The sequence below is a fragment of the Nyctereutes procyonoides genome, unplaced genomic scaffold (genome assembly GCF_905146905.1).
Source record: "Nyctereutes procyonoides isolate TBG_1078 unplaced genomic scaffold, NYPRO_anot_genome, whole genome shotgun sequence".
In the NCBI taxonomy this organism is placed as follows: Eukaryota; Metazoa; Chordata; class Mammalia; order Carnivora; family Canidae; genus Nyctereutes; species Nyctereutes procyonoides.
The window spans coordinates 17856606-17883373 of NW_026575147.1; the positions used below are offsets into that span (position 1 = coordinate 17856606).

The window sequence follows — 26768 nt, forward strand, 5'->3', positions numbered from 1 at the left end:
ATTTTCCAATGTATAAAAAATAAACTCCAGAGATAAATATAAAAACAAAGTTAGAGAAATACTAAGAGAAAATACAGGAAAATGTTTTATAATCTGGGAGAAAAGGGAAGCTTTTCTTTAAGAACAGTGAAGGAAAAATTTTACATGTGAACATTCAAAACTTCTGTACACAAATAACACTGAACAAAGGATAAAGAAAAGCTATAAGCAGGAAAATATATTGCAACCTTTTAAATAAAAGATTAAAATTTAAAATGTGTGAAAAGCTTCCATACAACTATAAGGAAAAATAATACATTAAGGAAACAAGCAGAGGATATGAACAGTTCATTCAAGAGAAGAAGAACTTAAAAATGGCCAGTTTCTAAAAATAATCTTCAATCATGTGTAACCAAAGATTTAGACTGAGATAGCTGTTTTCCTCATTGCGCTGGAAAACAAAGACTGGTCCTACTGAGAATGGGAAAAGTGATGGAAATGCCATCCATATTCATCCACCTTGAGTGGAAGATAAATTGATCAAGCTTTCATATAGAATAGTTTTATCAAAATTGTAAGTGCCCTCTACCCACTGATTCTCTTGCAGAATTTCCTCCAGAAATAGTTGCACATGTGTATAAACAAAAATGTTTATTGCAGCATTGTTTAGGGTATAGCTAAGGTGCTGGAAGCAGATTATATGTGAACTCCACCACTAACTCATTTTCAGACCTTAGGCAAGTTAACATGTTTGTATCTCTGTTTTCTCATTTGTAAAGTGAAGAATAGGCTATTACAAACCCCAGAAGTTTGCTCTGATGTATGAAGAAGATAACATATGTAAAGTGCTTAGCATATGGCTGGCACACAGAGTTCAACAAATAGTAGGTGGCATGAATAGTGAAAAATTTGAAATAACTTATATATTAAATATTACATATTTATATATTGGAATAATCTCAGCAAACACATTTAAAGCTTCAACTCATGTACCAGATTACCTCACATCCATTTGGCATTCCAGTGGCCAAAGCAAGTTACACAGAGTCCACCTATCAGAAGGCACTGAAGTCACATGGAAAAGGGCATAGATGTATAATCATTTTATAGGATATGAATAGCCACATGTGAATAGTTTGGGACAGTAATACAATCTACTAAAGCTGGCTATCCATAACCCCACCACTGAGTATAAAGCCACATTGTGTGTGTTTGTGTGCTCTGTTTACCTTTAGAACTTGTATCGTGGACCACACTCATGAGAAAAACACGATGGACCACTTTCTGGTGGATTTGCCAAGCAAATGAGGTTACAATGTGACCTCAACAATGAGGGATGATTTCCAATTTCCTGAGTCTCCACCCCTGAGGTGTAGATACTTGAGTGATCACCAGGCTCATTCCCAACTTAAGTTTTTTGGTCCTTCACAATGCCCTGGACATTTAAATTTGTGTTTAGTTCCTTATTAAAAATTATTCAATTTTAATTTCATTTTCAGAACATCACTATAGGGTAGCTGTTATTATCCTCATTATAAGTTATATCCTCTGCCTTTCAGAAGCACTTTCTGATTGTTAAAACTCTGATTATGAAGATTAATTTTACAGGCCAATTTTGAGCAGTTTTAGGGGATGGAAGTATGACAACTCCCTTGCATCAGTGTTACAACAGTGCATTTCTGAGAAATGCAGATATGTGTGCAATGGGTGTGCTCATTTTTGAAACCTAAGACTCAGGTTTTATGGGGTTAGGGCACAACATAGCTTTGGGCTCTTGTCAACCAGAGCAGGAGAGAATTTTTAGGATTGTATCTTTTGCAAGCAAGATCACACTGTTGAAAGATATTTTGATGTAGGCTGAGTCACGGGAAACATTTTGCTTCATGGTTGTTATAGAAATGTCCTGTTCCTTCTGTGGAAATATGTCACAGAAGTTAAATTCCAGAAGTGGCAAACTCAAAAGCTTTCTGTGCCCAGGGTACGTGGATTGGACAACGTTATATGTTGTGCTTGATGAAGAAAAGAGTGTGAAACTGCACGTGGTAAATTTAATGGCAAGGCATGACAGCTGAAAGGCATTCAAATAAAAAGAAAAAAAAAAAACCCAGCTCTGTAATCCAAAACACCTGTGGGAAAAATTTGACCCATGGCTAGTTTATAATCTTTGTCCTCAGAGATTAATTTGATAATATTCCAGTATTATACCCTCACCTTTGGTATTAAAGAGTAGTGGCAACTTTCTAAGCTGACTGGGTAAAGTAAATAAATAAATCTGTAAACCAGATTTATTTTGTTGATATACTTAAATGTGTACTCTCTATAGTACATTCCCCTGGATTTCTAGCTTTTAAATTTATTATGTGATATTTGACCTGAAAGATGGATAATCATATCAAAAGTCAAAATGAAGTTTTCTCTTTTCTTGGGAGAGAGAAAACTCTTCTATCCTCCCAGTAGAATGATCTTTCCACTTTAGGGCCCTGACCTCAGCCTGACCTGAGCCCAAAGGTCTAAGTCTACATACCTAAGAAGAGGTTTGTACAAATTTTCATCTGTGGTCAAAGCTTTTACTCAGGCTTTATTACTAATTCACTGGATGCTGCTAGCCAGTATCCTGCTGTTACCCAACAGGAACATAATGGTCAACAAGTAACTTGTTTGCTAACCTGTGTGTGATCACGCTTGTTTTCATAGGGTGGGCAGATGCTAAGACCCATCAAGGGCATAATCTAGTTACATTAATCTTACTGAATGGCTCTTGCCAGAGGATTTACCTTCTCTGTAGAGTACTAAAACAAATAATTACTATGGTCTCATATTAATTATTTCTTATCTGTTTCAAAAATTAATATGAAACCATACTAATTATTTGTTCATAACCTGAGCAATGAATTTTAAAAGGAGTTGGGGTTAGATTTTATTCTGGCTGTTAGCAATGACTTCTTAGAAACAATGTTGCCTAAATTTGCCCATCTGGGAAATGTCTTCTCTTGTGCTTCAGGGTTATAATGATCATGGCTCCTGGACTTTAGAATTGTTCTCTAGGCACCTCATTCAAACATCTGGTAATTCTACTTATTGAGTGCATTTATATGCTGACCACTGTTGTATGTACAGATTCAACATATCCCTAAAGTGAAATCCTTATCTTCCTTTCCTCAAACCAGCTGTTATCTCCTGTATTCTCTATCTCAGCACTGGTATCAATATCCACCTAGTAATCCAAGGCCAAAGCCCCCAGCATCAATATAATTTCTTTCTTCCTCAGCCCTATATCCAGTCAATGACCGAGTCTCCTGCTGTACCCTTAACAACCTAAAGAATCTTTGCTAACCTTGCCTCAGTGCCTTTGTCCTGTGGTCTATCTTGAACAGTCTTCTTCCTGACTTCACACCACAGGCTTCTCATCATTCAGATCTTAGCTCAAATGTCATCTTCTTGATGACATGCTCTTCAATCCACCCTACCTGATTTTTATTTGCTTATTGCCCGTATCTTCCTTTTAAAATATACACTTAATTTAAAATGTAAGTCTAATATAAATATGTTTTACATAAATGTCTGGAAAATGAGACTAGTGGGATCCCTGGGTGGCTCAGCGGTTGAGCGCCTGCCTTTGGCCTGGTGTGTGATCCTGGGGTCCTGGGATCGAGTCCCATGTCGGGCTCTCTGCATGGAGCCTGCTTCTCCTTCTGCCTTTGTCTCTGCCTCTAGCTCTTTCTGTCTCTCATGAATGAATAAATAAAATCTTAAAAAAAAGAAAGAAAGAAAATGAGACTAGTGGCCTCTGTTTCCAGTGCCAAGAGTGTTTGACACATGGTAGGTACTCAATTAGTATTTACAGAATGACTCCACACAAAATTAGCTTCAAAAAACAGTGCTTTGGGTTTTTATGAATAAATCAACCCGAAGTTGTCTTTTTTTGTAGCTCAGAACTAATCTCTCCCTTTTATTTTAAGGGTAGATGAGAACTGGGAGGGGAGTGGTGGTGGGTGCAATTTTAATCTGAGTTTCCTCAAGATAGAAGCACCCAGGTTAACCTAAATGGGACTAGTATTCTGATAGCATTACCCGGAGAATAATATGGTTCCTATTCTAGCTTTCCTCATCTAATGTGGGGACAATTCTAGTACCTATTTATAGGGTTACTGTGAGGGTCAAATGAGAAAATAAATCCTTGTAAAACTCTTAGGGCAGCACCTCTAACTGCATCATTAACTGCAGTTATTTGGTTATTATAATTTTATATTCGTACACTACTAATTATAAATTACTGCATCATTAATCCACTCAAAGCTGATGTGATGGTGACCCCTAACCTAACACATCGCTTCAATTTGCTCCCCATAATTCACTTGAGAAATGTGGTGGTGATGACAGTTTTCATGATTTTAATCTCCTACCATTCAGATGTTCCTAATATTGGTCTATAGGCAACGGGTAAGAGGATTTCAGGGCCCAAACCAGTTTATTACCGGTGCAAACTGAACTGAGCACACCGTCCTTTACATTCTTGCTGTGACTCGCTCGCTGGAGGACTGGGTCCATGTCTTACCCAGTTCTCTAACCCCAGAGTATATACGCACCTGGAGCATAGTCAGTGTTGCTAATAAATGAATGGTGAGCATAGTCCGACCTCCCGGCCGGCCGAACGCAGGCAGTGCTCAACCGCAAAGACCGTGAAAATGAGAGCCTAAGGGTTAACCGGGAGCAAAGCCCGCGCGCGGAACTCGGCGCAGGACACCTCCTCTGGCGGCGGCGGCTGCGCGCTGGGGTCGACCGGGTGGCTCGGGAAGGGAGCGCGCGGGCGCCGCGGGGCGGAGCCTCTATGGGCTGGGCGGGGCGCGCGGGGGCCACGGGGCGGAGCCTCTGCGGCCGGGATGGAGCGGGCTGGGCGGAGCGCGCGGCGCTGCGGGGGCGGAGCCTCTGCGGCTTGGATGGAGCGAGCGCGCGGGCCCCGCGGGGCGCAGCCTGTGCGGGCTGGGCGGGGCGCGCGGGCGCTGGGGGGGCGGAGCCTCTGCGGCTTGGACGGAGCGCGCGGGCGCCGCGAGACTCTGCGGCCGGGATGGAGCGCGCGGGCGCCAGGAGGAGCGGAGGCGAGGTGCCGGGCTTCCTACTTGCGGTTCAGAGCCGGAGCCGAGGCGAGGCGGCGCGGGCACGGGTGCAGGAGCAGGACCTACAGCAGTGGGGCCTGACAGGTTAGTGGCCCGGGGCCAGCTTCCTCCGGAGCCTGCCAGCTCGGTGGGACTCGCTTCTGCTGGGCCGGGGGACCCCGCGCCGGGAACGGGCCTTCGGCGCCTTAGGCGCACCGTCCTGTGGGATTTTTCCCTGTGGACTCCGGGCAGGGCCGTACTTCCCCCTCACTGCGGAGGTGCTGGGTAGCCCTTGCCCTCGCCTGCGCCGCGCGGGGTGGAGGAGATTCCGGGTCCGCGGCCCCGTACACCCGCGCCAGAGCGGAGGAACTCGGGGAGGGGGAGACCCCTCCCCCAAGGAGAAACCTTTGTCTCTGAGGATGCAGAGGACGTCCTGGAGCCCCAAGGATATGAGTTTAAAGTTTCTGTACCGGCGGATTTGGAGGCCTGGCCTGGGGGATTTCGTGAGTCGTCCTATAAAACTGTCAGAACTCGCCTACTTCAGCTTTCTTCTTCATTCACCGTGCACGTACAAGCTCTTACATCATTTCCCACTGATTCATTCTCCCCCAGTACTCTATTTTCCACTATGCAGCTGAGAAACATTTATTAGTCCTTACCGCAGATCGTGTTTTATTTATACCAGTTCTTCCCTTGAAACTTTGAAGCTGGAAAATTGTGCACAGACAGCGAGGGTGACACCATTTCCTGTGGATGGAAAAAGTCAGGCCCTATTTTATTTCCTGGCTCGGCCTTCGCCCGTCTCACCACCTAACCTCTCCAATCCTCGATATTTTGAATTACAAAATGGGGAATGCAGTGCAGGCTTTAACTGTATTGTAGAAACTTGGATCAATAATAATCAGTGGTGTAGTCGTTAAATTCATTATTTATTCACTGCTACTGAGAGCCACATACAGTGAGATGTTAGGTACCGAGATGAACAAATCAAATCAACACCGGGCCCTGCCCTCCTGGAGTTTCTACATTGGGGACTGTGAGTGCTTCCAGAAGTATAAACTAGTATTTATTGAACTCTTGTTAGGTACTAAATGCCAAGCAAGTGTGAGGTTTTGTTCATTCTCAGAATGAAACAGAAGATGCATTTCTCTGTCCACCTTAGAAGAGGAATGAAGAAGAATGGGTAGGATACAGACAGGAAAGAGAAAGACCTCTCCTTTCCTGTGTCTCTGAGGCTTTGTGGATGATTGCATCTGTGTCTGTAAGGAGTGTGTATCCAATCTAAATAGGAATTTATGGACTGGTGTTTGTGTGGGTATCTTAACATATTTGTGTCTGTTTCCTTGCATGTGTTTTTAGGTATGATGCTTTGAGAACATTTGTGGGGGAAGACTAAATGAAGTGTGCACGTTGATACAGACTGCAAATAATACATTCTTTGTAGTCAAATCTTTCAGCCTTTTTCTAAGTGATTTTTGCCTTTAGTATTTTGCATTGGCGGGACTTTACTACTCTAAGTTTATTGTTGTTGGCTTAATATTTTCTTTTTAAAAAATTTTTCATTATTTAAGGATTTTATTTATGTATTTGACAGAGAGAGCGAGCAGGTGCAGAGGTAGGCAGAGCGGCAAGCAGAGGGAGAGGGAGAATTAGTCTCTGAGTAGAAAGCCCAACATAAGGCTTGATCCCAAGACCCTGGGATCACAACCTGAGCGGAAGGCAAATGCTTAACTGAGCCACCCAGGCACCCCTTAATATTTTTCTTCTAGTACAGTTATGATCGCTTTATATTTAAATTTTTATTTCTATGGAAATATATTAGGAAGAAATTTGACAGTCTTTTTTTCTCTCAAATATGTAATGATTTACCCATTTTTTGAAAAGTGCTAAAGCAAGTATTTTGTTCTACAGTATCCTTTCTAGTTATTAAAAAACTTTTAGTTGATCTTCTTCCCCTGAAGAGTGTCACAGATACATCCCATACATTCTAGTGAACTTCAGAAACCCAAAATACATTGGATCATAGAGGTATGTTAGGACCGCTTTGTTTTTGGAATAAACAGACTTATTACTTCTTGGTGTTTTTGCCTGCTTTTCCATGAGAGACATACCTCAGAAATACTGCAAGTTGGTTTGGTTAAAGACTACTGCAATAAACTGAATATTGTCATAAAGCAGGTCAAGTGAATTTTTTTTCCCAGTGCATATAAATGTTATGTTTATACTATATTATAAACATAACATAGCTTATACTTATACTGTATTAAGTGCGCAGTAGCAATGTCAGAAAAACCCAATGTGCATACTTTAATTTAAAAAATCTTTACTGCTGAAAAATGCTTACTCATCATCTAAGCTTTCAGTAGGTTGTAATCACTGATCACAGATCATCATAACCAATACACCAATACAGCAATGAGAAAGTTTGAAATATTGTGAGAATTACCGAAATATGACACACAGACCCAAAGTGAGCAAATGCTATTGGAAAAATGACACAGACTTGCTTAACTCAGTATTACACACCTTTAATTTATAAAAACAAAACAAAAACGACACAGCATCTGTGAAGGGCAGTAAAGTGAAGCACAATAATATGAGGTATGCCTGTACTCATCCTCCTGAGAAGTAGGCAAGAGAATTCAAACAGCTCTGTGATAGATATAGCTGATGGGCACCCTCACATTTATTGTTTGCCCAAACCCTAAGCCTGCCTTACCACATCCTAGAGACTATAAAACAAAAGACTACATTTCCCAGACTCCCTTGTAGTTCTCTTGTGCATGATGACTGTGGGAAATTTGGAAGGGGAAATGAAGGAAAAGCCACAGTCTGGGAGGGATTTCGGTTTTCTACATTTCCCTTGGAGACTAGACCTAACTTCAGGGAGATTAGGTGGATACTGAACATCCATTTTACTGGCACAGATTGTGGATGAGGTGGGTACAGTCCTGGAGCTGACGGAGTAATGATCTTGTGAGATAATGGAAAATACATATTGGCTCTGCCTTCTGGTTCCCAGAATAGGATGCCCAAAATCCTTGTAATTTCCTGGGTGAGAGGAGTATTTTTTGTTCTGATGAGGTGTTTGAGTATGTTCCTGGATGGCTTTTGGGTGGGGGCTAGTCACAATAAAGAACAAGCCGAAATTAGAAGCTTGGAATTTGCAGCTCTGTCCCCCATTCTCTTGAGATGGGAAAAGGGCTGAAAATGAAGTTAAATGATTGATGATGCCTACATAATAATGCTTCCATGATAAATCTGAAAAGGGTTGGGAGAGGATAAAATGGGATTGTTTTCTTAGTTTTAATGATAGTTTGTTAGAAGTGTGTAGAAATGCAACAAATTTCTGTGCATTTTGCATCCTGCAAATTCACTGAATTAATTTGTTCTAATAGTTTTTTGGTGGCATATTTAAGGTTTTCTGTGTATAATATCATGTCATCTGCAAATAGTGACAATTTTACTTCTACCTTTCTGATTTGGATTCCTTTTTTCCCCCTTGCCTAATTGCTGTGGCTAGGACTTCCAATACTATGTTGAATAAAAGTGACAAAAATAGGCATCTTTGTCTTATTCCTGATCTTAGAAGAAAAGCTTTCAGTTTTTCATCATTGAATATTGATGTTTGCTGTGGGCTTATCATATATGGCCTCTATTATGTTTTTTTTAAAATTTTTATTTATTTATGATAGTCACACACACACAGAGAGAGAGAGAGAGAGAGAGAGAGGCAGAGACACAGGCAGAAGCAAGCTCCATGCACCGGGAGCCCAACGTGGGATTCGATCCTGGGTCTCCAGGATCGCGCCCTGGGCCAAAGGCAGGCGCTAAACCGCTGCGCCACCCAGAGATCCCAGCCTCTATTATGTTGAGGTCAATTCCTTCTATACCCACTTTGTATAGAATTTTTATCATAAATGTGTGTTGATTTTGTCAGATGCTTTTTCTGCATTTATGAGATGGTTGCATGATTTTTATCCTTCATTTTGTTAATATGGTATATCAAATTGGTGGATGCTTATCCTTATTCCTGGAGTAAATCTACTTGATCATGGTGTGGGATACTTTTAATGTATTACTGAATTCAGTTTTCTTTCTTTCTTTTCTTTTTTTAAAGATTTTATTTATTTACTCGTGAGAGACACAGAGAGAGAGGCAGAGACACAGGCAGAGGGAGAAGCAGGCATCATACAGAGAGCCTGACTTGGGACTCCATCCAGGGTCTCCAGGATCATGCCCTGGGCTGCAGGCGGCGCTAAACTGCTGCACCACCAGGGCTGCCCCTGAATTCAGTTTTCTAATACTTTGTTGAGGTTGTTGCATCCATGTTCTTCAGGTACATTGACCTATAATTTTCTTGTTTGGATTTGGTATCCGGGTAATATCAAACTTGTAAAAACAATTTGGAAGAGTTCCTCCCTCCTCTTTTTTTGGAAATTTTGAAAAGAATTGGTATCAATTCTTCTTTGAGTGTTTAGTAGAATCTACCAGTGAAGCCATCTGGTCCTGGACTTTTGTTTTTCAGGAGGATTTTGTTTTATTTTTATTTTTTAAAATATTTTATTTATTTATTTATTTATTTATTTATTTATTTATTTATTCATTCATTCATTCATTCATTCATTCATTCATGAGAGACACAGAGAAAGTCGGGGGCGGGGGAGGCAGAGACACAGACAGAGGGAGAAGCAGGCTCCATGTAGGGAGCCTGACGTGGGACTTGATCCTGGGTCTCCAGGATCAGGCCCTGGGCCAAATGTGGCGCTAAATCTCTGAGCCACCTGGGCTCCCCTTCAGGAGGATTTTGATTACTGATTCAATCTCTTTACTAGTAATTGGTCAATTCAGATTTTCTGTTTTTTCAAGACTCAGTCTTGAAAGGTTGTATGTTTTATTTATTTTTTTAATTTGAGAGAGAACGAAGGGGAGGGACAGAGGGAGAATCAGACTCCCTGCTGAGCAGGGAGCCCAATGTGAGGATCCATCCAGGACCCCAGGATCATGACCTGGGCCAAAGGCAGATGCTTAACCAAGTGAGCCACCCAGGTGTCCCAGGTTGTATGTTTCTAAAAATGTATTTACTTAGGTTGTCCAGTTTATTAGTGTGTTCATTGTAGTTTTTTATGCTCATTCGTATTTCTGTGGTTTCAATTGCAATGTCTCCTTTCGTTTCTTTTTATTTTTTTATTTTTTATTTTTTTATTTTTTTATTTTTTTATTTTTAATTTGTTATAGAGAGAGAGAGCAAGTGACCTTGCACACAAGGGGAGGGGCAGAAGGAGAGGGAGAGAGTCTCAAGCAGAGTCCATACTGAGCATTGAGTCAATGTGGAGATTGATTTCATGACCCTGAAATCATGACCTGAGCCAAAATGGAGAGTTGGACACTTAACCAACTGAGCCACCCAGGTGCCCCTCCTCTTTCATGTCTGATTCTGTTTATTTGAATCCTTTTTTTTTTTTTTTTTCTTGGTGGATCTAGCTAAAGGGTTGCCAATACTGTTTATCTCTTCAAAGAACTAACTCTTGGTCTCAATGATCTTTTCTTTGTCTTTTTAGTCTCTTTTTCATTTATATCTGCTCTGATCTTTGTTATTTTGTTCTGTCTGCTAACTTAGGCTTTATTTGTTTTTCCTTTTTCTGGTTCCTTGTAGTGTAAAGTTAGGTTGTTAATATGAGATTTTTCTTGTTTCTTGAGGTAGGCGTTTTTCTCTGTGAACTTCCATGTTAGAACTGCTCTTGCTGCATCCCATAAGTTTTGGTATGTTGTATTTACATTTTCATTTGTCTCAAGGTGTTTTTTAATTTTGCTTTTGATTTTTTTCATTGACCCATTATTTGTTCAGTAGCATGTTGTTTAATCATATTTGAGAATTTTCCAGTTTTCTTCTTGCAGTTGATTTTAGTTTCACACCATTATCATCAGAAAAGATGCTTGATATTTCAGGCTTATTTTGTGGCTTATTTTGTGGCTTAACATATGATCAATCCTGGGGAATGTTCCATGTGCACTTGAGAAGACTGCATTCTGGTGATTTTGGGTGGAATGTTCTCTATATATCTATTAAGTCCATTTAGTCTAATATGTCATTTAAGGCTGATGTTTTACTGATTTTTTTGTCTGGGTGATCTAACCATTGTTGTCAATTGGGGTATTAGAATCTCTTACTATTCTTGTATTGCTGTGTCTTATTATTATTGTATTTCTTACTATTGTATTTTCCTTTTAGGACTGTTGACATTTGCTTTATATATTTAGATGTTCCTATTTTGGGGTGCATAAATATTTACAAATGATATATCATCTTGTTGAATTGACCCCTTTATGATTATGAAATTCCCTTTTTTTGTGTCTTATTACAGTTTTTGTTTCAAAGTCTATTTTGTCTGTTATAGGCATAGCTATCCCTATTTTTTTTTTTTGTTTCCATTTGCTTGGTATATCTTTTTCCATTCTTTTACTTTCACTTTGTTTATATACTTATGTCTGATGTGAGTCTCTTGTAGGCAGCATATAGATGGGTCTTGTTTTTTTTATCCAGTTAGCCATTCTGTGTCTTTTAACTGGAGAATTTAGTCCATTAATATCTAAAGTGATTATTAGAATGTGTATTTATTGCCACTTTGTTAATTGTTTTCTGGTGGTTTTGTAGTTCTTTTGTTCCTTTCTTGCTTTTTTGTGGTTTGATGACTTTCTATAGCGAGTGTGCTTGGATGCTTTTCTTACTATTTTTGTGTATCTACTATAGGTTTTTGCTTTGTGGTTACCATGAAGTTTATGTATAAAACTTATAACTGTCTACTTTAATTGATGGTAACTTAGTTTTGAACTCATTGTAAAGCTCTACATTTTTACTCTTCCCTCACTAGCATGTTTTGTGTACCTTATCTAATTATTGTAGTTATGGTTATTACTACTTTTGTCTTTTAATTTTCATCCTATTTTTATAAGTGCTTAATCTACTCTCTTTGCTTTTTCCAGTGAGATTTATATTTTTATGTTTTTTGTTACTAATTCCTTCTTTTCAGGCCAAAGAAATCCCTTTAACATTTTTATAAGGCTGGTTTGTGGGTGATGAAGCCCATTAAGTTTTGCATCTCTGGAAAACTCGTTTTTTTTCTTCAATTTTGAATGGTAACATTGTTGGGTAGAATACTCTTATTTGGAAATTTTTTTCTTTCAGCATTTTGAAAATATTGTGCCACTGTTCTGGCCTGTGAAGTTTCTGCTGATAAATCTGCTGATTGTCTTAAAGGAGGTCCCATATACATATCAAGTTGTTTTTCTCTTGCTACCTTTAATATTTCCTCTCTGCCTTTGACTTTTGACATGTTAATTAGAATGTACTTGTGGGTCTCTTTGGATTTATCTTTTTTGGAACTTGGACTTCCTGGATGTGAATTTTTTTCCCCCTTTCTTAGGTTAGGGAAGTTTGCTTGTTTTATTTTTTTCTTTCTTTAAAAATTTTAATTAATTTTTTTAAATTCAGTTAATCAACATATAGTGGCATTAGTATTAGAGGTAGAGTTTAGCGATTTATCAGTTGTATGTAACACTGAGTACTTAGTATATATCATATGCACTCTCTAATGTTCATCACCCAGTTTCCACATCATCCCACACTTCTTCTAGTAACCCTCAGTTTGTATCCTATGGTTAAGACTCTCTTATGCATTGACTCCCTCTCAGATTTCATCTTGTTTTATTTTTTCCTGTCTTCCCCAGTGATTCTTTGTTTTGTTTCTTAAATCCCACATATGGGTGAGATCATATGAAAATTGTCTTTCTCTGATTGACTTATTTTGCTGAGCATGATGCCCTCTAGTTCATCCATGTCGTTGCAGATAGCAAGATTTCATTTCTTTTTTGATGGCCGAGTAGTATTTCATTGTGTATATATAGCACATATTTTATTTATCTATCAACAGACATCTGGGCTTTTTCCATAGTTTGTTGTGGACATTTTTGCTATAAACATTGGGGTGCAGGTGCCCCTTTGGACACTACATTTTTATTGTTGGGGTAAATACCTACTAGTGGAATTGCTGGGTTGTAGAGTAGTTCTATTTTCAAATTTTGATGGACATCCATGCTATTGTATAGAGTGGCTGCACCAGCTTGCATTCCCATTAACAGTGTAAGGGGGTCCCCCTTCCTCTGCATTCTTGCTAACATCTGTTGATTCCTGACTCGTTAATTTTAGTCATTCTGACTGGTGTGAGGTAGGATCTCATTGTGGTTTTGATTTGCATTTCCCTGATGCCAAGTGATGTGGAACATTTTTTTTCATGTGTCTGTTGGCCATTTGTTTTCTTTGGAGAAATGTCTGTTCATGTCTTCTGCCCTTTTCTTGACTGGATTATTTTTTTCTTTGGCTGTTGAGTTTAATAAGTTCTTTATAGCTTTTGGATACCAGCCCTTTATCTGGTAAGACATTTATAAGTGTCTTCTCCTGTTCTGTCAGTTGTCTTTTAGTTTTGCTGACTGTTTCCTTGCTGTGAAGAAGCTTTTTATCTTGATGAAGTCCCAGTAGTTCATTTTTACCTGTTTACCTTGCTTTTGGAGATGTTATCTACCAAGTTGTCACTGTGGCCAAGGTCACAGAGATTGCTGCCTGTATTCTCTTCTAGGATTTTGATGGATTCTTGTCTCACATTTAGGTCTTCCAACCATTTTGAGTTTATCTTTGTGTATGTTATAAGAAAATGGTCCAGTTTCATTCCCACCAACAGCTCAAGAGGGTTTCCCTTTCTCCGTATCTTTTCCAGATTTGTTTCCTGTCTTGTTAATTTTCACCATTCTCACTGGTGTGAGGTTGTATCTCATTGTGGTTTTGATTTGTATTTCCCTGATGGCAAATGATGTGGACCATTTCTTCAGGTATTTATTGGTTGGCCATGTGTATGACTTTTTTGGAGAAATACCTGTTCTTGTCTTCTGCCCATTTCATGATTGGATTTTTTGTTTTTTTGGGTATTGAGTCTAATAAGTTATTTATAGATCTTGGATACTAGCCCTTTATCTGATATATCATTTGTAAATATCTTCTCCCATTCTCTAGGTTGTCTTTTAGTTTTGTTGACTGTTTCTTTTGCTGTGCAGAAGCTTTTTATCCTTTTTGTCCCAATAGTTCCTTTTTGCTTTTGTTTCCCTTGCCTTCATAGATCTATCTTGCAAGAAGTTCCGTGGACAAGTTCAAAAAGGGTGTTGCCTGTGTTCTTCTCTAGGATTTTGATGGATTTTTCTCTCACACTTAGATCTTTCAGTCATTTTGAGTTTATCTTTGTGTATGATCTAAGAGAAAGGTCCAGTTTCATTCTTCTGCATGTGGCTGTCCAATTTTCCCAACACCATTTATTGAAGAGACTGTTCTTTTCCCAGTGGATAGTCTTTCCTGCTTTGTTGAATATTAGTTCACCATAGAGTTGAGGGTCCATTTCTGGGTTCTCTATTCTGTTCCATTGATCTATGTGTCTGTTTTTGTGCCAGTACCATACTATCTTGATAGCTACAGCTTTATAATACACCTTAAAGTCTGGAATTGTGATGCCACCAGTTTTGGTTTTCTTTTCAACATTCCATTGGCTATTTTGGGTCTTTTTTTATTCATACAAAGTTTAGGATTATTTGTTCCAGCTCTGTGAAATAAGTTGATAGCACTTTGATAGAGATTGCATTGAATGTGTAGATTGCTTTGAAAACATAGGCATTTTCACAATATTTGTTTTTCCAATCCATGAGCATGGGTTTTTCCATTTCTTTGTGTCTTCTTCAATTTCTTTCATGAGTGTTATATAATTTTCAAAGGACAGATCCTTTACCTCTTTGGTTAGATTAATTTGTAAATATCTTACGGGTTTTGGTGCAGTTGTAAATGGTATCGATTTCTTAATTTCTCTTTCTTCTGTCTCAGTGTATAGAAAAGCAACTGATTTCTGTGCATTGATTTTAGATCCTGCCATGTTGCTGAATTGCTGTGTGAGTTCTAGCAATCTTGGGGTGGAGTCTTTTCAGTTTTCCACATAGAGTATCTTGTCATCTGCGAAGAGTGAGAATTTAATTTCTCTGCTGATTCGGATGCCTTTTATTTCTTTTTGTTCTCTGATTGCTGAGGCTAGAATTTCTAGTACTATATTGACAACATTGGTGAGATTGGGCATACTTTTCGTGTTCCTGACTTCAGGGAAACAGCTCTGAACTTTTCTCTCATTGAGAATGATCTTTGCTGTGGGCTTTTCATAGATGGCTTTTTTTTCTTAAATAAATTTATTTTTTATTGGTGTTCAATTTGCCAACATATAGAATAACACCCAGTGCTCATCCCATCAAGTGCCACCCTCAGTGCCTGTACCCAGTCACCCCCACCCCCCGCCCTCCTACCTGCCCACCACCCCTAGTTCGTTTCCCAGAGTTAGGAGTCTCTCATGTTCTATCTCCCTTTCTGATATTTCCCACTCATTTTTTTCTCTTTTCCCCTTCATTCTCTTTCACTATTTTTTATATTCCCCAAATGAATGAGACCATATAATGTTTGTCCTTCTTCGATTGACTTATTTCATTCAGCATAATATCCTCCAGTTCTATCCATGTTGAAGCAAATGGTGGGTATTTGTCGTTTCTAATGGCCGAGTAATATTCCATTGTATACATAAACCACATCTTCTTTATCCATTCATCTTTCGATGGACACCGAGGCTCCTTCAACAGTTTGGCTATTGCGGACATTCCTGCTATAAACATTGGGGTGCAGGTGTCCCGGCGTTTCATTGCATCTGTATCTTTGGGGTAAATCCCCAGTAGTGCAATTGCTGGGTCCTAGGGCAGATCTATTTTTAACTCTTTGAGGAACCTCCACACAGTTTCCAGAGTGGCTGTACAGTTCACATTCCCACCAACAGTGCAGGAGGGTTCCCTTTCTCCACATCCTCTCCAACATTTGTGATTTCCTGCTTTGTTAATTTTCCCCATTCTCACTGGTGTGAGGTGGTATCTCATTGTGGTTTTGATTTGTATTTCCCTGATGGCAAGTGATGCGGAGCATTTTCTCATGTGGTTGTTGGCCATGTCTATGTCTTCCTCTGTGAGATTTCTGTTCATGACTTTTGCCCATTTCATGATTGGATTGTTTGTTTCTTTGCTGTTGAGTTTAATAAGTTCTTTATAGATTTTGGATACTAGGCCTTTATCTGATACGTCATTTGCAAATATCTTCTCCCATTTTGTAGGTTGTCTTTGAGTTTTGTTGACTGTATCTTTTGCTGTGCAAAAGCTTCTTATCTTGATGAAGTCCCAATAGTTCATTTTTGCTTTTGTTTCTCTTGCCTTCGTGGATGTATCTTGCAAGAAGTTACTGTGGCCAAGTTCAACAAGGGTGTTGCCTGTGTTCTCCTCTAGGATTTGGTGGAATCTTGTCTCACATTTAGATCTTTCATCCATTTTGAGCTTATCTTTGTGTATGGTGTAAGAGAGTGGTCTAGTTTCATTCTTCTGCATGTGACTGTCCAATTTTCCCAACACCATTTATTGAAGAGATTGTTCCTTTCCCAGTGGATAGTCTTTCCTGCTTTGCCAAATATTAGTTGACCATAAAGTTCAGGGTCCACTTCTGGGTTCTATATTCTGTTCCATTGATCTATGTGTCTGTTTTTGTGCCAGTACCACACTGTCTTGATGACCACAGCTTTGTAGCACAACCTGAAATCTGGCATTGTGATGCCCCCAGCTATGGGGCATATTCCCCTGGCTGTTCGGGGTCTTTTCTGATTCCACACAAATCTTAAAATAATTTGTTCTAACTCGCTGTAGAATGTCCATGGTATTTTGATAGGGATTGCTTTAAACGTGTAAATTGCCCTCGTAACATTGCCATTTTCACAATATTAATTCTTCCAATCCATGAGCATGGAATATTTTTCCATCTCTTTGTGTCTTCCTCAATTTCTTTCAGAAGTGTTCTGTAGTTTTTAGGGTATAGATATTTTACTTCTTTGGTTAGATTTATTCCTAGGTATCTTATGCTTTTGGGTGCAATTGTAAATGGGATTGACTCCTTCCTTTCTCTTTCCTCGGTGTCATTGTTAGTGTATAGAAATTACACTGACTTCTGGGCATAGATTTTGTATCCTGCCACACTGCCAGATTGCTGTATGAGTTCTAGCAATCTTGGGGTGGAGGCTTTTGGGTTTTCTATGTAGAGTATCATGTCATCGGCGAAGAGGGAGGGTTTGACTTCTTTGCCAATTTGAATGCCTTTTATTTCTTTTTGTCTGATTGCTGAGGCTAGGACTTCTAGTACTATGTTGAATAGCAGTGGTGAGAGTGGACATCCCTGTCTTGTTCCTGATCTTAGGGGAAAGGCTCTCAGTGCTTCCCCATTGAGAATAATATTTGCCCTGGGCTTTTCGTAGATGGCTTTTAAGATATTGAGGAATGTTCCCTCTATCCCTATACTCTGAAGAGTTTTAATGAGGAATGGATGCTGTATTTTGTCAAATGCTTTCTCTGCATCTGTTGAGAGGATCATATGGTTCTTGCTTTTTCTCTTGCTGATATGATGAATCACATTGATTGTTTTACGAGTGTTGAACCAACCTTGCATCCTGGGGATAAATCCTACTTGGTTATGGTGAATAATCTTCTTAATGTATTGTTGTATCCCATTGGCTAGTATCTTGTTGAGAATTTTTGCATCCATGTTCATCAGGGATATTCTCCTTATTGGTGGGTCTTTGTCTGGTTTTGGAATTAAGGTGGTGCTGGCCTCATAGAACGAGATTGCAAGTATTCCATCTCTTTCTGTCTTCTATCTTTCCAAACAGCTTTAGTGTAATAGGTATGGTTTCTTCTTTAAACGTTTAATAGAATTCCCCACGGAAGCCATTCATAGATGGCTTTTATGATACTGAGGTATGTTCCCTTCCGCCCTATCCTGTGGAAAGTTTTAATCAAGAAAGGATGCTATACTTTGTCAGAATCTTTTTCTACATATACGAGAAGATCATATGGTTCTTGTCCTTGCTTTTATTTATTGATTGTTTTAAAGATTTTATTTATTTATTCATGAGATAGGAAGAGCTAGGCAGAAGGAGAAGAAGGATCCCTGTGGGGATCCTGATGTGGGACTTGATCCCAGGACTCCAGGATCACGACCTGAGCCAAAAACAGATGCTCAGGTGCCTTTGTCCTTGCTTTTATTAATGTAGTGTCACATTGATTAATCCGTGGATGTTGAACCACCCTTGCAGTCCAGGAATAAATCGGACTTGGTTGTGGTGAATAATCTTTTTAATGTACTGTTGGATACTATTGCTAGTATCTTGGTGAGAATTTTGGCATCCAGGTTCATCAGGGATATTGGTGTATTATTTTCCTATTTGATGGGGGTATCAAGGTACGCTTGCCCCATAAAATGAGTTTGGAAATTTTCCTTCATTTCTATTTTTTAAAACATCTTCAGAAGACTGGGTATAAATTTCTCTTTAAATGTTTGTTAGAATTCCCCTGGGAGGCCATCTGGGCCTTGACTCTTGTTTTTTGGGAGGTTTTTGATGACTACTTCAATTTCTTTGCTTGTTATGTGTTCAGGTTTTCTGTTTCTTCCCTTTTCAGTTTTGGCAGCTTCTAAGTTTCTCAGAATTCATCAGTTTCTTCCAGATTGCCTAATTTTTGGCATATAGTTGGTCTTAATGTGTTCTTATGATTGTATTTCTTTCGTGTTGGTTGTGATCTCTCCTCTTTCATTCATGATTTTATTTATTTGAGTTCTTTCTCTTTTCTTTTTGATAAGTCTGACCAGGGGTTTATCGTTTTGGTTAATTCTTTGAAAGAACCGGCTCCTAGTTTTGTTGATTTTTTTTCTACTGTTCTCTGGTTTCTTTTTCATTGATTCCTACTGTAATCTTTATTAATTCTCTTCTGTTGGGTGTAGGCTTTCTTTGCTGTTCTTTCTCCAGCTCTTTTAGGTGTAAGGTTAGGTTGTGTGTTTGAGACTTTTCTTGCTTCTTGACAAAGGCTTGTTTTGCTATATCCTTCCATCTTAGCACCGCTTTTGCTGTATCCCAAAGGTTTGAACAGTTGTGTCTTCAATTTCATTGTTTCTATGAGTTTTTAAAATTCTTTAATTTCCTGGTTGACCCATTCATTCCTTAGTAGGATGCTTTTCAACCTCCAAGTGTCTGACTTCTTTCCCAGTTTTCTCTTGTGACTTAGTTTAAGTTTAAAAGCATTGTGGTCTGAAAATATGCAGGGAATAATCTCAGTCTTTTGATAACAGTTGAGGCCTAATTTGTGACGCAGTATGTGATCTATTCTGGAGAATATTTTATGTGCACTCAAGAAGGATGTGGATTCTGTTGCCATAGGATGGAATGCTCTGAACATCTATAAAGTCCATCTGGTTCAGTGTGTCATTCAAAGTCCTTATTTTATTGTTGATCTTTTACTTAGATTATCTTTCCATTACTGTGAGTGGGGTGTTGAAGTCCTCTATTATGACTGTATAATTATGAATGTTTCTTTAATTTTGTTATTGTTTTATATAATTGGCTGCTTCCAAGTTAGGAGCATGAATATTTATAATTGTTAGATCTTTCTTGTTGGATAGACCCTTCAGTTATGATATAGTGTCCCTCTTATCCCTCACTACAGTCTTTGGTTTAAAATCTAATTTGTCTGATATGAGGATTGCTATCCCAGTTTTCTTGTGATGTCTATTGGCATGATAAATGGTTCTCTACTCCATCACTTTTAATCTGGAGATGCCTTTGGGTCTAAAATGAGTCTCTTGTAGATGGCATATGGATGGGTCTTGCTTTTTTATCTAATTTAATACCCTGTGTCTTTTGATTGTAGCATTTCACCCATTTACATTCAGACTAACTATTGAAAGATATAAATTTAGTGCCCTTGTACTATCTGTAAAGTCCCTGTTTCTGTAGATTGTCTCTGTTTCTTTCTGGTCTATGTTACTTTTGGACTCTCTCTACTTGCAGGAGTCCCTTTAATATTTCTTTTAGGGCTGGTTTAGTGATCATAAAGTCTTTTAGTTTCTATTTGTCCTGGAAGCTCTTTTATCTCTTCTATTCTGAATGACAGCCTTGCTGGATAATGTATTCTTGGCTGCATATTTTTCCCATTTAGCACCCTGAATATATCACGCCAGCCCTTTCTGGCCTGCCAGGTCTCTGTGGATAGGTCTGCTGTCAGCCTTATGTTTCTGCCATGGTATGTTAAAGACGTCTTGTCCCAAGCTGCTTTCAGGATTTTCTCTTTGTCTCTGAAATTTCTAAAGTTCACTGTTATATGTCAAGGTGTTGACTTGATTTTATTGGTTTTTAGAGAGGATTCTCTGTGCTTCCTAGACATGAATTCCTATCTCCTTCCCCAGATTAGGGAAGTTCTCAGCTATTATTTGGTCAAATATACCTTCTGTCTCTCTTTCTCTCCCTTTCTTTTTCCTTAGGACCCCAATTATTTTAATGTTTTGCTTAATGGGGTATCACTTACCTTGAATTCTCCACTTATGATCGAGTATTTCTTTATCTTTTTCTTAGTTTATTTTTCATTATTTTGTCTTGTATATCACTGATTCTCTCTGCTGCCTCTTTTAGCATTAGAGCCTCCATTTTTTATTGCATCTCAGTAATAGCCTTTTTTATTTCAACGTGATCAGATTTTAGTTCTTTTATTTCTCCAGAAAGAGATTCTCTAATGTCTTCTAATGCTTTTTACCGATTCAGCTAGTGTCTTACGTTTGTTATTCTGAATTGTAGTTCTGACATCTTACTTATATTCATCTTAATTAAATTTCTGGCAGTTAGTACTGACTCTTGTTTTGTTTTTTGGGGTGAGTTCTTCAGTCTTGTCATTCTGTCCAGAAGAAAATAGGTGAAGGAGATAACAAAATACAAAAATAGCAATGACCCCAGAAAGGTATACATGAAACAAATCGGAAGAGATCAGAAACCAGAAAAGAAAGAAAAAAGAAACGAGAATGTAATTCAACAGGTGAACAGAATAGAGTGATACACTAGATCATGGGTGTATTTTGGTCTGTTTGTTAGAAGAAAGTAGATCCCAAAATTGTAAAGAAAGAAAAAGGTATATATGTATATCTCTCTCTATATATATATATATACTCTTGTATATATCTATATACAAGATGTAAAACTGAATGAAATGAATGAATGAAAGCCAAAAATGAAAAACATATTTAAAAAGTAAATGTAAAAATGGAAATTAAAAAGGACTTAAAAAAGTTGATAAAGTAAGAAATTAGTTCAAAAGGAAAAAATAACTTAAAACTGAATGTCTAAAGAATCATGAGAAGGAAATCCATTAATTCCATATATTGTTTTCCCCTAGTGCTGGAATTTTGCCGTTTTGTGATTGGCACAAAACTGTAATCAGTGTAGTTGGTATTAGCCAAAGGTTTCTGCTGGTCTTCTGGGGGGGGGGGGGGGGAGGGGGAGGGGGGAGGTGTTTTGTGCTGATTTTTAGGTGTCATTGCTCAGGTGGAATTGCATGCCCCTTACCAGGAGGCCAAGCTCAGTGTAAGAGGCTCCAGGTTGCTCTATGTGGCTTTTGTTCCTTGAAGGCTTTGTGTACTACTTTCAGAGATAGAAATGAAAATGACAATGGTGTTGCCCTAATCTCTAGCCCTGGAGATGAAAGTTTGTACCCCCTACTCCTCAGTGAGCCCTCACAGAAAAGTAATCACTCTTGTCTCCCTGGTTTCCCTCCACACTCTGTGTTCACGTAGTCTGTACACCAAGCATTTTTATCTCAGGCAGGAGACCCCGTTTTGAGTCTCCAAACTTTATAGACTCCTTTTTCACTTTCCAGGAGCCAGCTTATGGAGGCTCCCCTCCCTAGATTCTATCTTCCCGTATATCACCTCAGACTCACTTCTCTGTACCTGCTACCTCTTAAAAAATGGTCACTTTTCTGTTTGTAGAATTGCAGCAATTCTTTCCTTAGATCTCTAGTTGAGTTCACAGGTGTTGAAAATGATTTGATACCTGTCTGCCTGAATTCCTGGACCAGATGAAACTAGAGTTCCCTAGTCCTCTACCATCTTCCTTGAAAACTGACATTATTTCTTTAAATAAGTTTTCTCCCTCCTTTTCTCTCATTTCTCCTTCTGGGACTCCTATAATACATCTGTTAGTGTGTTTGATGTTGTCTCAAAGGTCCCTTTAAGGTATCTTCATTTAAAAAAAAATTTTTTTTTTCTTTGTGCTGCTCTGTTTAGGTGAATTCCTCTGCTTTGTCTTCAGGTTCACAGGTATTTTCTTTTGCTTCCTCTAGTCTGCTATTGAACTCCTCTGTTGTTGGTTTTTTTTTTTTTAATTTTTTATTTATTTATGATAGTCACACAGAGAGAGAGAGAGAGAGAGAGAGAGAGGCAGAGACACAGGCAGAGGGAGAAGCAGGCTCCATACACTGGGAGCCCGACGTGGGACTCGATCCCGGATCTCCAGGATAGCGCCCTGGGCCAAAGGCAGGCGCCAAACCACTGCGCCACCCAGGGTTCCCTGTTGTTGGTTTTTTAAATACTTTTTTTTTTTTTTTTTGCTTTTCAGTTCAGTTAATGTGTTCTTTAGCTGTTTGAATTCTGTTTGGAACTCATATTTTTGGTCTCTGTGTTGAAGTTCTCATGTAGTTCATCTGTTTTTCTCCTGAATTAGATAAACATCTTTATGACCATTACTTTGAACTCTTTTATCAGGTAAATTATTTAATTCAGTTTCTTTGAAGCTTTTTCCCCAGGAGTTTATTTGTTCTTTCATTTGGAACATATTCCTATGTTCCCTCATTGTGCTTATCTCTCTGTATTGATTTCTATGCATAAAATGATAGTCCTGGAGTGGAGTGCCTGGGTGGCTGAGTCAGTTAAGTGTCTGACTGTAGCTTAGGTTATGATCTCAGAGTCCTGAGATAGAGCCCCATGTCAGGCACCATATTCAGCGGGGAGTCTGCTTGTCCCTCTGCCCCTCCCCTCACCTGTGTGTGTTCTCTTTGAAATAAATAAAATCTTAAAAAAAAAAAAGAATGCAAATATATACAGTTCTGTTGGACTGCAAGCAGAAACCCCACTTCCCTGAGAGCCAGGCAATTTTAAGGTATTAGCTGGGCAGCAGTGACAAAATTCGGGTTTTAGACAAGTATGTAAGCACCTTTTTGGGAGATTTCAGTGAGCTATATCCGGGAGGCAGAGAGTGCAACAGATGGTACCATCCAGGCTGTGTTCCCTGAGAGCACCTTTGTAGCCTCTAGATCGAGCAAAGGTAAAGACCACCCCAAGGCTGTAGTTCCAGGACTAGTAAGAAGGTCTTTTCAGATGTTTCAGTCTCTTGTCTGTTCACTGCTCTGGGGGTGGCAGCATCCCATGTCATTGTTATAGACCTGTGGGACCCCAGAACATAAATCCCCCTAGCCACCAGGCCAGGCAGCCACAGGAAATCCCTTGGGTGGCACACACAAAAACCAGTGCACCAGACATGTATAAGAGCTCCCCTGTAGAGGTGTTGGCACTCTGGAGTCACAGAGCGAGAGTATGAACATAGTGCCTGTCTTCCTAGACCTCAGGAAAGCTTTATAGTTAGTCAGCCTTAGAGGTGTGTCTGATAAGCTATCCCTCAGGACATAGATATGATAAGCTAATAGACCTCTTTCTTTTTTTTTTTTTTTTAAGATTTTTTTTTTAAATTTATTTATTCATGAGAGATGCAGAGAGGGAAGCAGAGACACAGGCAGAGGGAGAAGCAGGCTCCATGCACCGGGAGCCAGACGTGGGATTCGATCCTGGGTCTCCAGGATTGTGCCCTGGGCCAAAGGCAGGCGCCAAACCGCTGCGCCACCCAGGGATCCCTAATAGACCTCTTTCATGGAAAGATTGAGCCCTTGGGCTTGCTGCCTCTTGCCGTGCCCCGGGGTGGTAGCTGTTTAAGAACTCTCTCTTCATTAGTTAGGAGTCCTCTAAATCCGTGGCTGTAAACCCTGCCAGTCACCAGATCTAGACAATGTAGAGATGTATCTGGATAATAGCTGCAAAAATCATAGCCTGCCGGAGAAGGATATGATCTTCTTTTTGGAAGGATTTGGTGAATTGGATGAGACTAAGGAAAAGTGCAAAGATTGCATCTACCATATTCTGTTCCCTGAGATCAACTCTGTAGGCCCCTGTAAGTGTGCCAAACCAGAAGCCTGCCTCTCTGGCCAAGTTCATGGACAGGCAAAGAGGCTTTCTCAGAATGACTGGGGGCATGTTTCTGTCTGTTGGCTGTTCAGTGCCCTGAGGGTGGTAGTCTGGCAAGAACAGAATCTCCTATTACTGTCCCATGGGACCCAGCAACACAAGCCCTCTTAGCCTCCAGAGCCAGTCACTCAAGGAGTATCCTCTGGGTAGCACTTGTAGAAACCAGGTCACCAGGAGTAAAAACTAGGGCATGAAATGTGTGTAGAAGCTCCCTTCTGGGAGATATTGGTGTTCTAGAGTATGCAAAGGGATAACGTGAAGATGACATCCGCTGAAGAAAGAAAAAAAAAGCTGGGGGAGAAAAAGAAAAAAAAACGAGATAATGCCTGCTTGTTTTAGCAAGGCAGAAAGAGTGCAAGAAGATGGTGCCCACCAGCCTCCATCCCTGGAGAGTACCCCAGCAGGCCCCTGCCCCTCACACAATACTCTACAGTTAAGAAGTGACTCTTTTTCATAGAAAGGCTGAGCACTTTTCAGAGAGCTGCTGCTCTTCTGGGCCCTGGGGCCTGTGAGTCTGTATGCAGGTCCTTTTAGAGTCGTTCTTCAGTTTACCACAGCCTTATGGGTCTTGCAGATGCCATTGCCCATTGGTCTTTAAAGCCAGGTGTTTGGGGGGCTCCTCTCAGGTGCTGGTCTTTTTTTTTTTTTTTAAGGTTTATTTATCTATTTGAGAGAGAGAGGAGAGCGTGAACGCTCATGTATGTGAGCAGAAGGTGTGAGAGAGGAGCAGACTTCCCGCTGAGCAGGTAGCCCAATTCAAGGCTGTATCTCATCGCCCTGAAATCACAACCTGAACTGAAATTGGGAGTTGATCACTCAACCAATTGAGACACTCAGGCACTCCACTCTCAGGTGCTGGTCTTAAGAGTTGGATGCCCAATGTGAGGTGTGAACCCTTCACTCCCTCCTGACTGTGGTTCAGATCATTGGGGGTGGGGTTTATTGTGAGATTGTGTCTCAGCCTTTCCTGCCTTCTGTAATGTGGCTTCCCTCTCTTTTGCCTATGGTGAAGAAGTCCTTCGGCCAGTTTTTAAGTTTTAGGTTTTTTTCCCTACCCTGCAACACAGTTTTTAAGTTCTTTTCAGAGGAAATTGTTCCATATGTAGCTGTAGATTGGTGTATCTTGGGAGGAAGTAAGTTTGGGATCTTCCTATATTCCAGTATTTTTAAAACGTTATTTAATTCTTAATTACTTTTATTTGTTTACTTTTAATTAGAGTATAGTTGGACACACAATGTTACATTAGTTTCAGGTGTAGAATATAGTGATTAAACTCTATATGTTGTGCTCTCTATATGCTCATTACAAATGCAGCTGCCATCTGGCAGAAGCCTGTATCTCCCATTTCTCTTCACCCATTTTGCCCATCCCCTCACCACCATCCCTACACTGCCATCTTGAACTGGAATCTCAGTTATCTGAATTTTCTTACCTATGAATGGGGACAATATCTAGTACATGAGATTGTGATAAGTATCAAATGAGACAATTTTTGTAAAGTATTTGCTGTGCTCTTCCTTGATTTAGCAAGTGCTTAATAAAAATAACTTCATTTTTTAATGTTCTACAGTTATATATATATATATATATATACACATTTACACACACACACATACATACACACTTACACACTGTCTGGTTTCTTTTTTAAAGGTCATGAGTTCATGAGTTTTTGTTAAAGTATGTTTGGGATCTTCCTTTTCCCCCAGAAAGGGTTGTTCTCGGAAATTGGGTTATTTTTTCCCAAAGCAGAGAAAAAACAGCAGAAGCTCCATGTGGATTTTTCAGATATTTTCTGCTCTTCTTATGCATTGTTAAATGTACTCTATGCAACATCATTTCAGTTCTTAGCAGGGCTGCTCCTCTATTGAAACAATTTAATCTAGTCCTCTCTTGATTTTTTTTTCCTTTAGCACCCCTGGCACACTTAAATGGTTACAGTTAAGCAGCCAGGTGCGTATAACCTCCAAGTGTTGCTGTTTATGGTTATGTTGCATTAGTAATGCCTATTTCCTAGAATGGAGGAGAGCCAGGCAATGTAGAGGCCAAATCCCAGGTTGACTTTCTTATCTGTCAAGTGGATCCTGTGACATGGAGAGGCTGTTTTAGGGCTTCAAATATAATGATGACTAAAGCTGTTCAAAAAGTCATTTTGGAAGGAAAAAAAAATCATTTGGAAGTCAGCACATGTTTACATCTGGAAGTTCCTAGCAAAGGATACAGTTGTGTGTTCTTTAGTTGAAGTGTTAGAAGATTGGTTGTGTGTGCTGAGATGGCTGCTTTTCAGATTTGCCATATTTTTTGTTTCTAGGGATTCGTCTACGCTCTTATCAACTGGAGGGAGTCAACTGGCTCGCCCGGTGCTTCCATTGTCAGAATGGCTGTATCCTGGGGGATGAGATGGGCCTGGGTAAGACATGCCAGGTATGTTACT

The 26768-nt window shown here is 39.5% G+C and overlaps 1 protein-coding gene across 2 annotated transcripts in view; it reads left to right on the forward strand.

The window, feature by feature from the left end:
• The first annotated feature begins 5028 nt into the window (after positions 1-5028).
• CHD1L (chromodomain helicase DNA binding protein 1 like) overlaps positions 5029-26768 on the forward strand; it is an 82464-nt gene continuing 60724 nt past the window's right edge. For both annotated transcript variants that reach the window (XM_055312448.1, XM_055312447.1), the window contains exons 1-2: positions 5029-5177; positions 26646-26758. In XM_055312448.1, the coding sequence (XP_055168423.1) occupies positions 5045-5177; positions 26646-26758 (246 nt within the window). In that variant the 5' untranslated portion in view covers positions 5029-5044. The remainder of the gene's footprint in view (positions 5178-26645; positions 26759-26768) is intronic.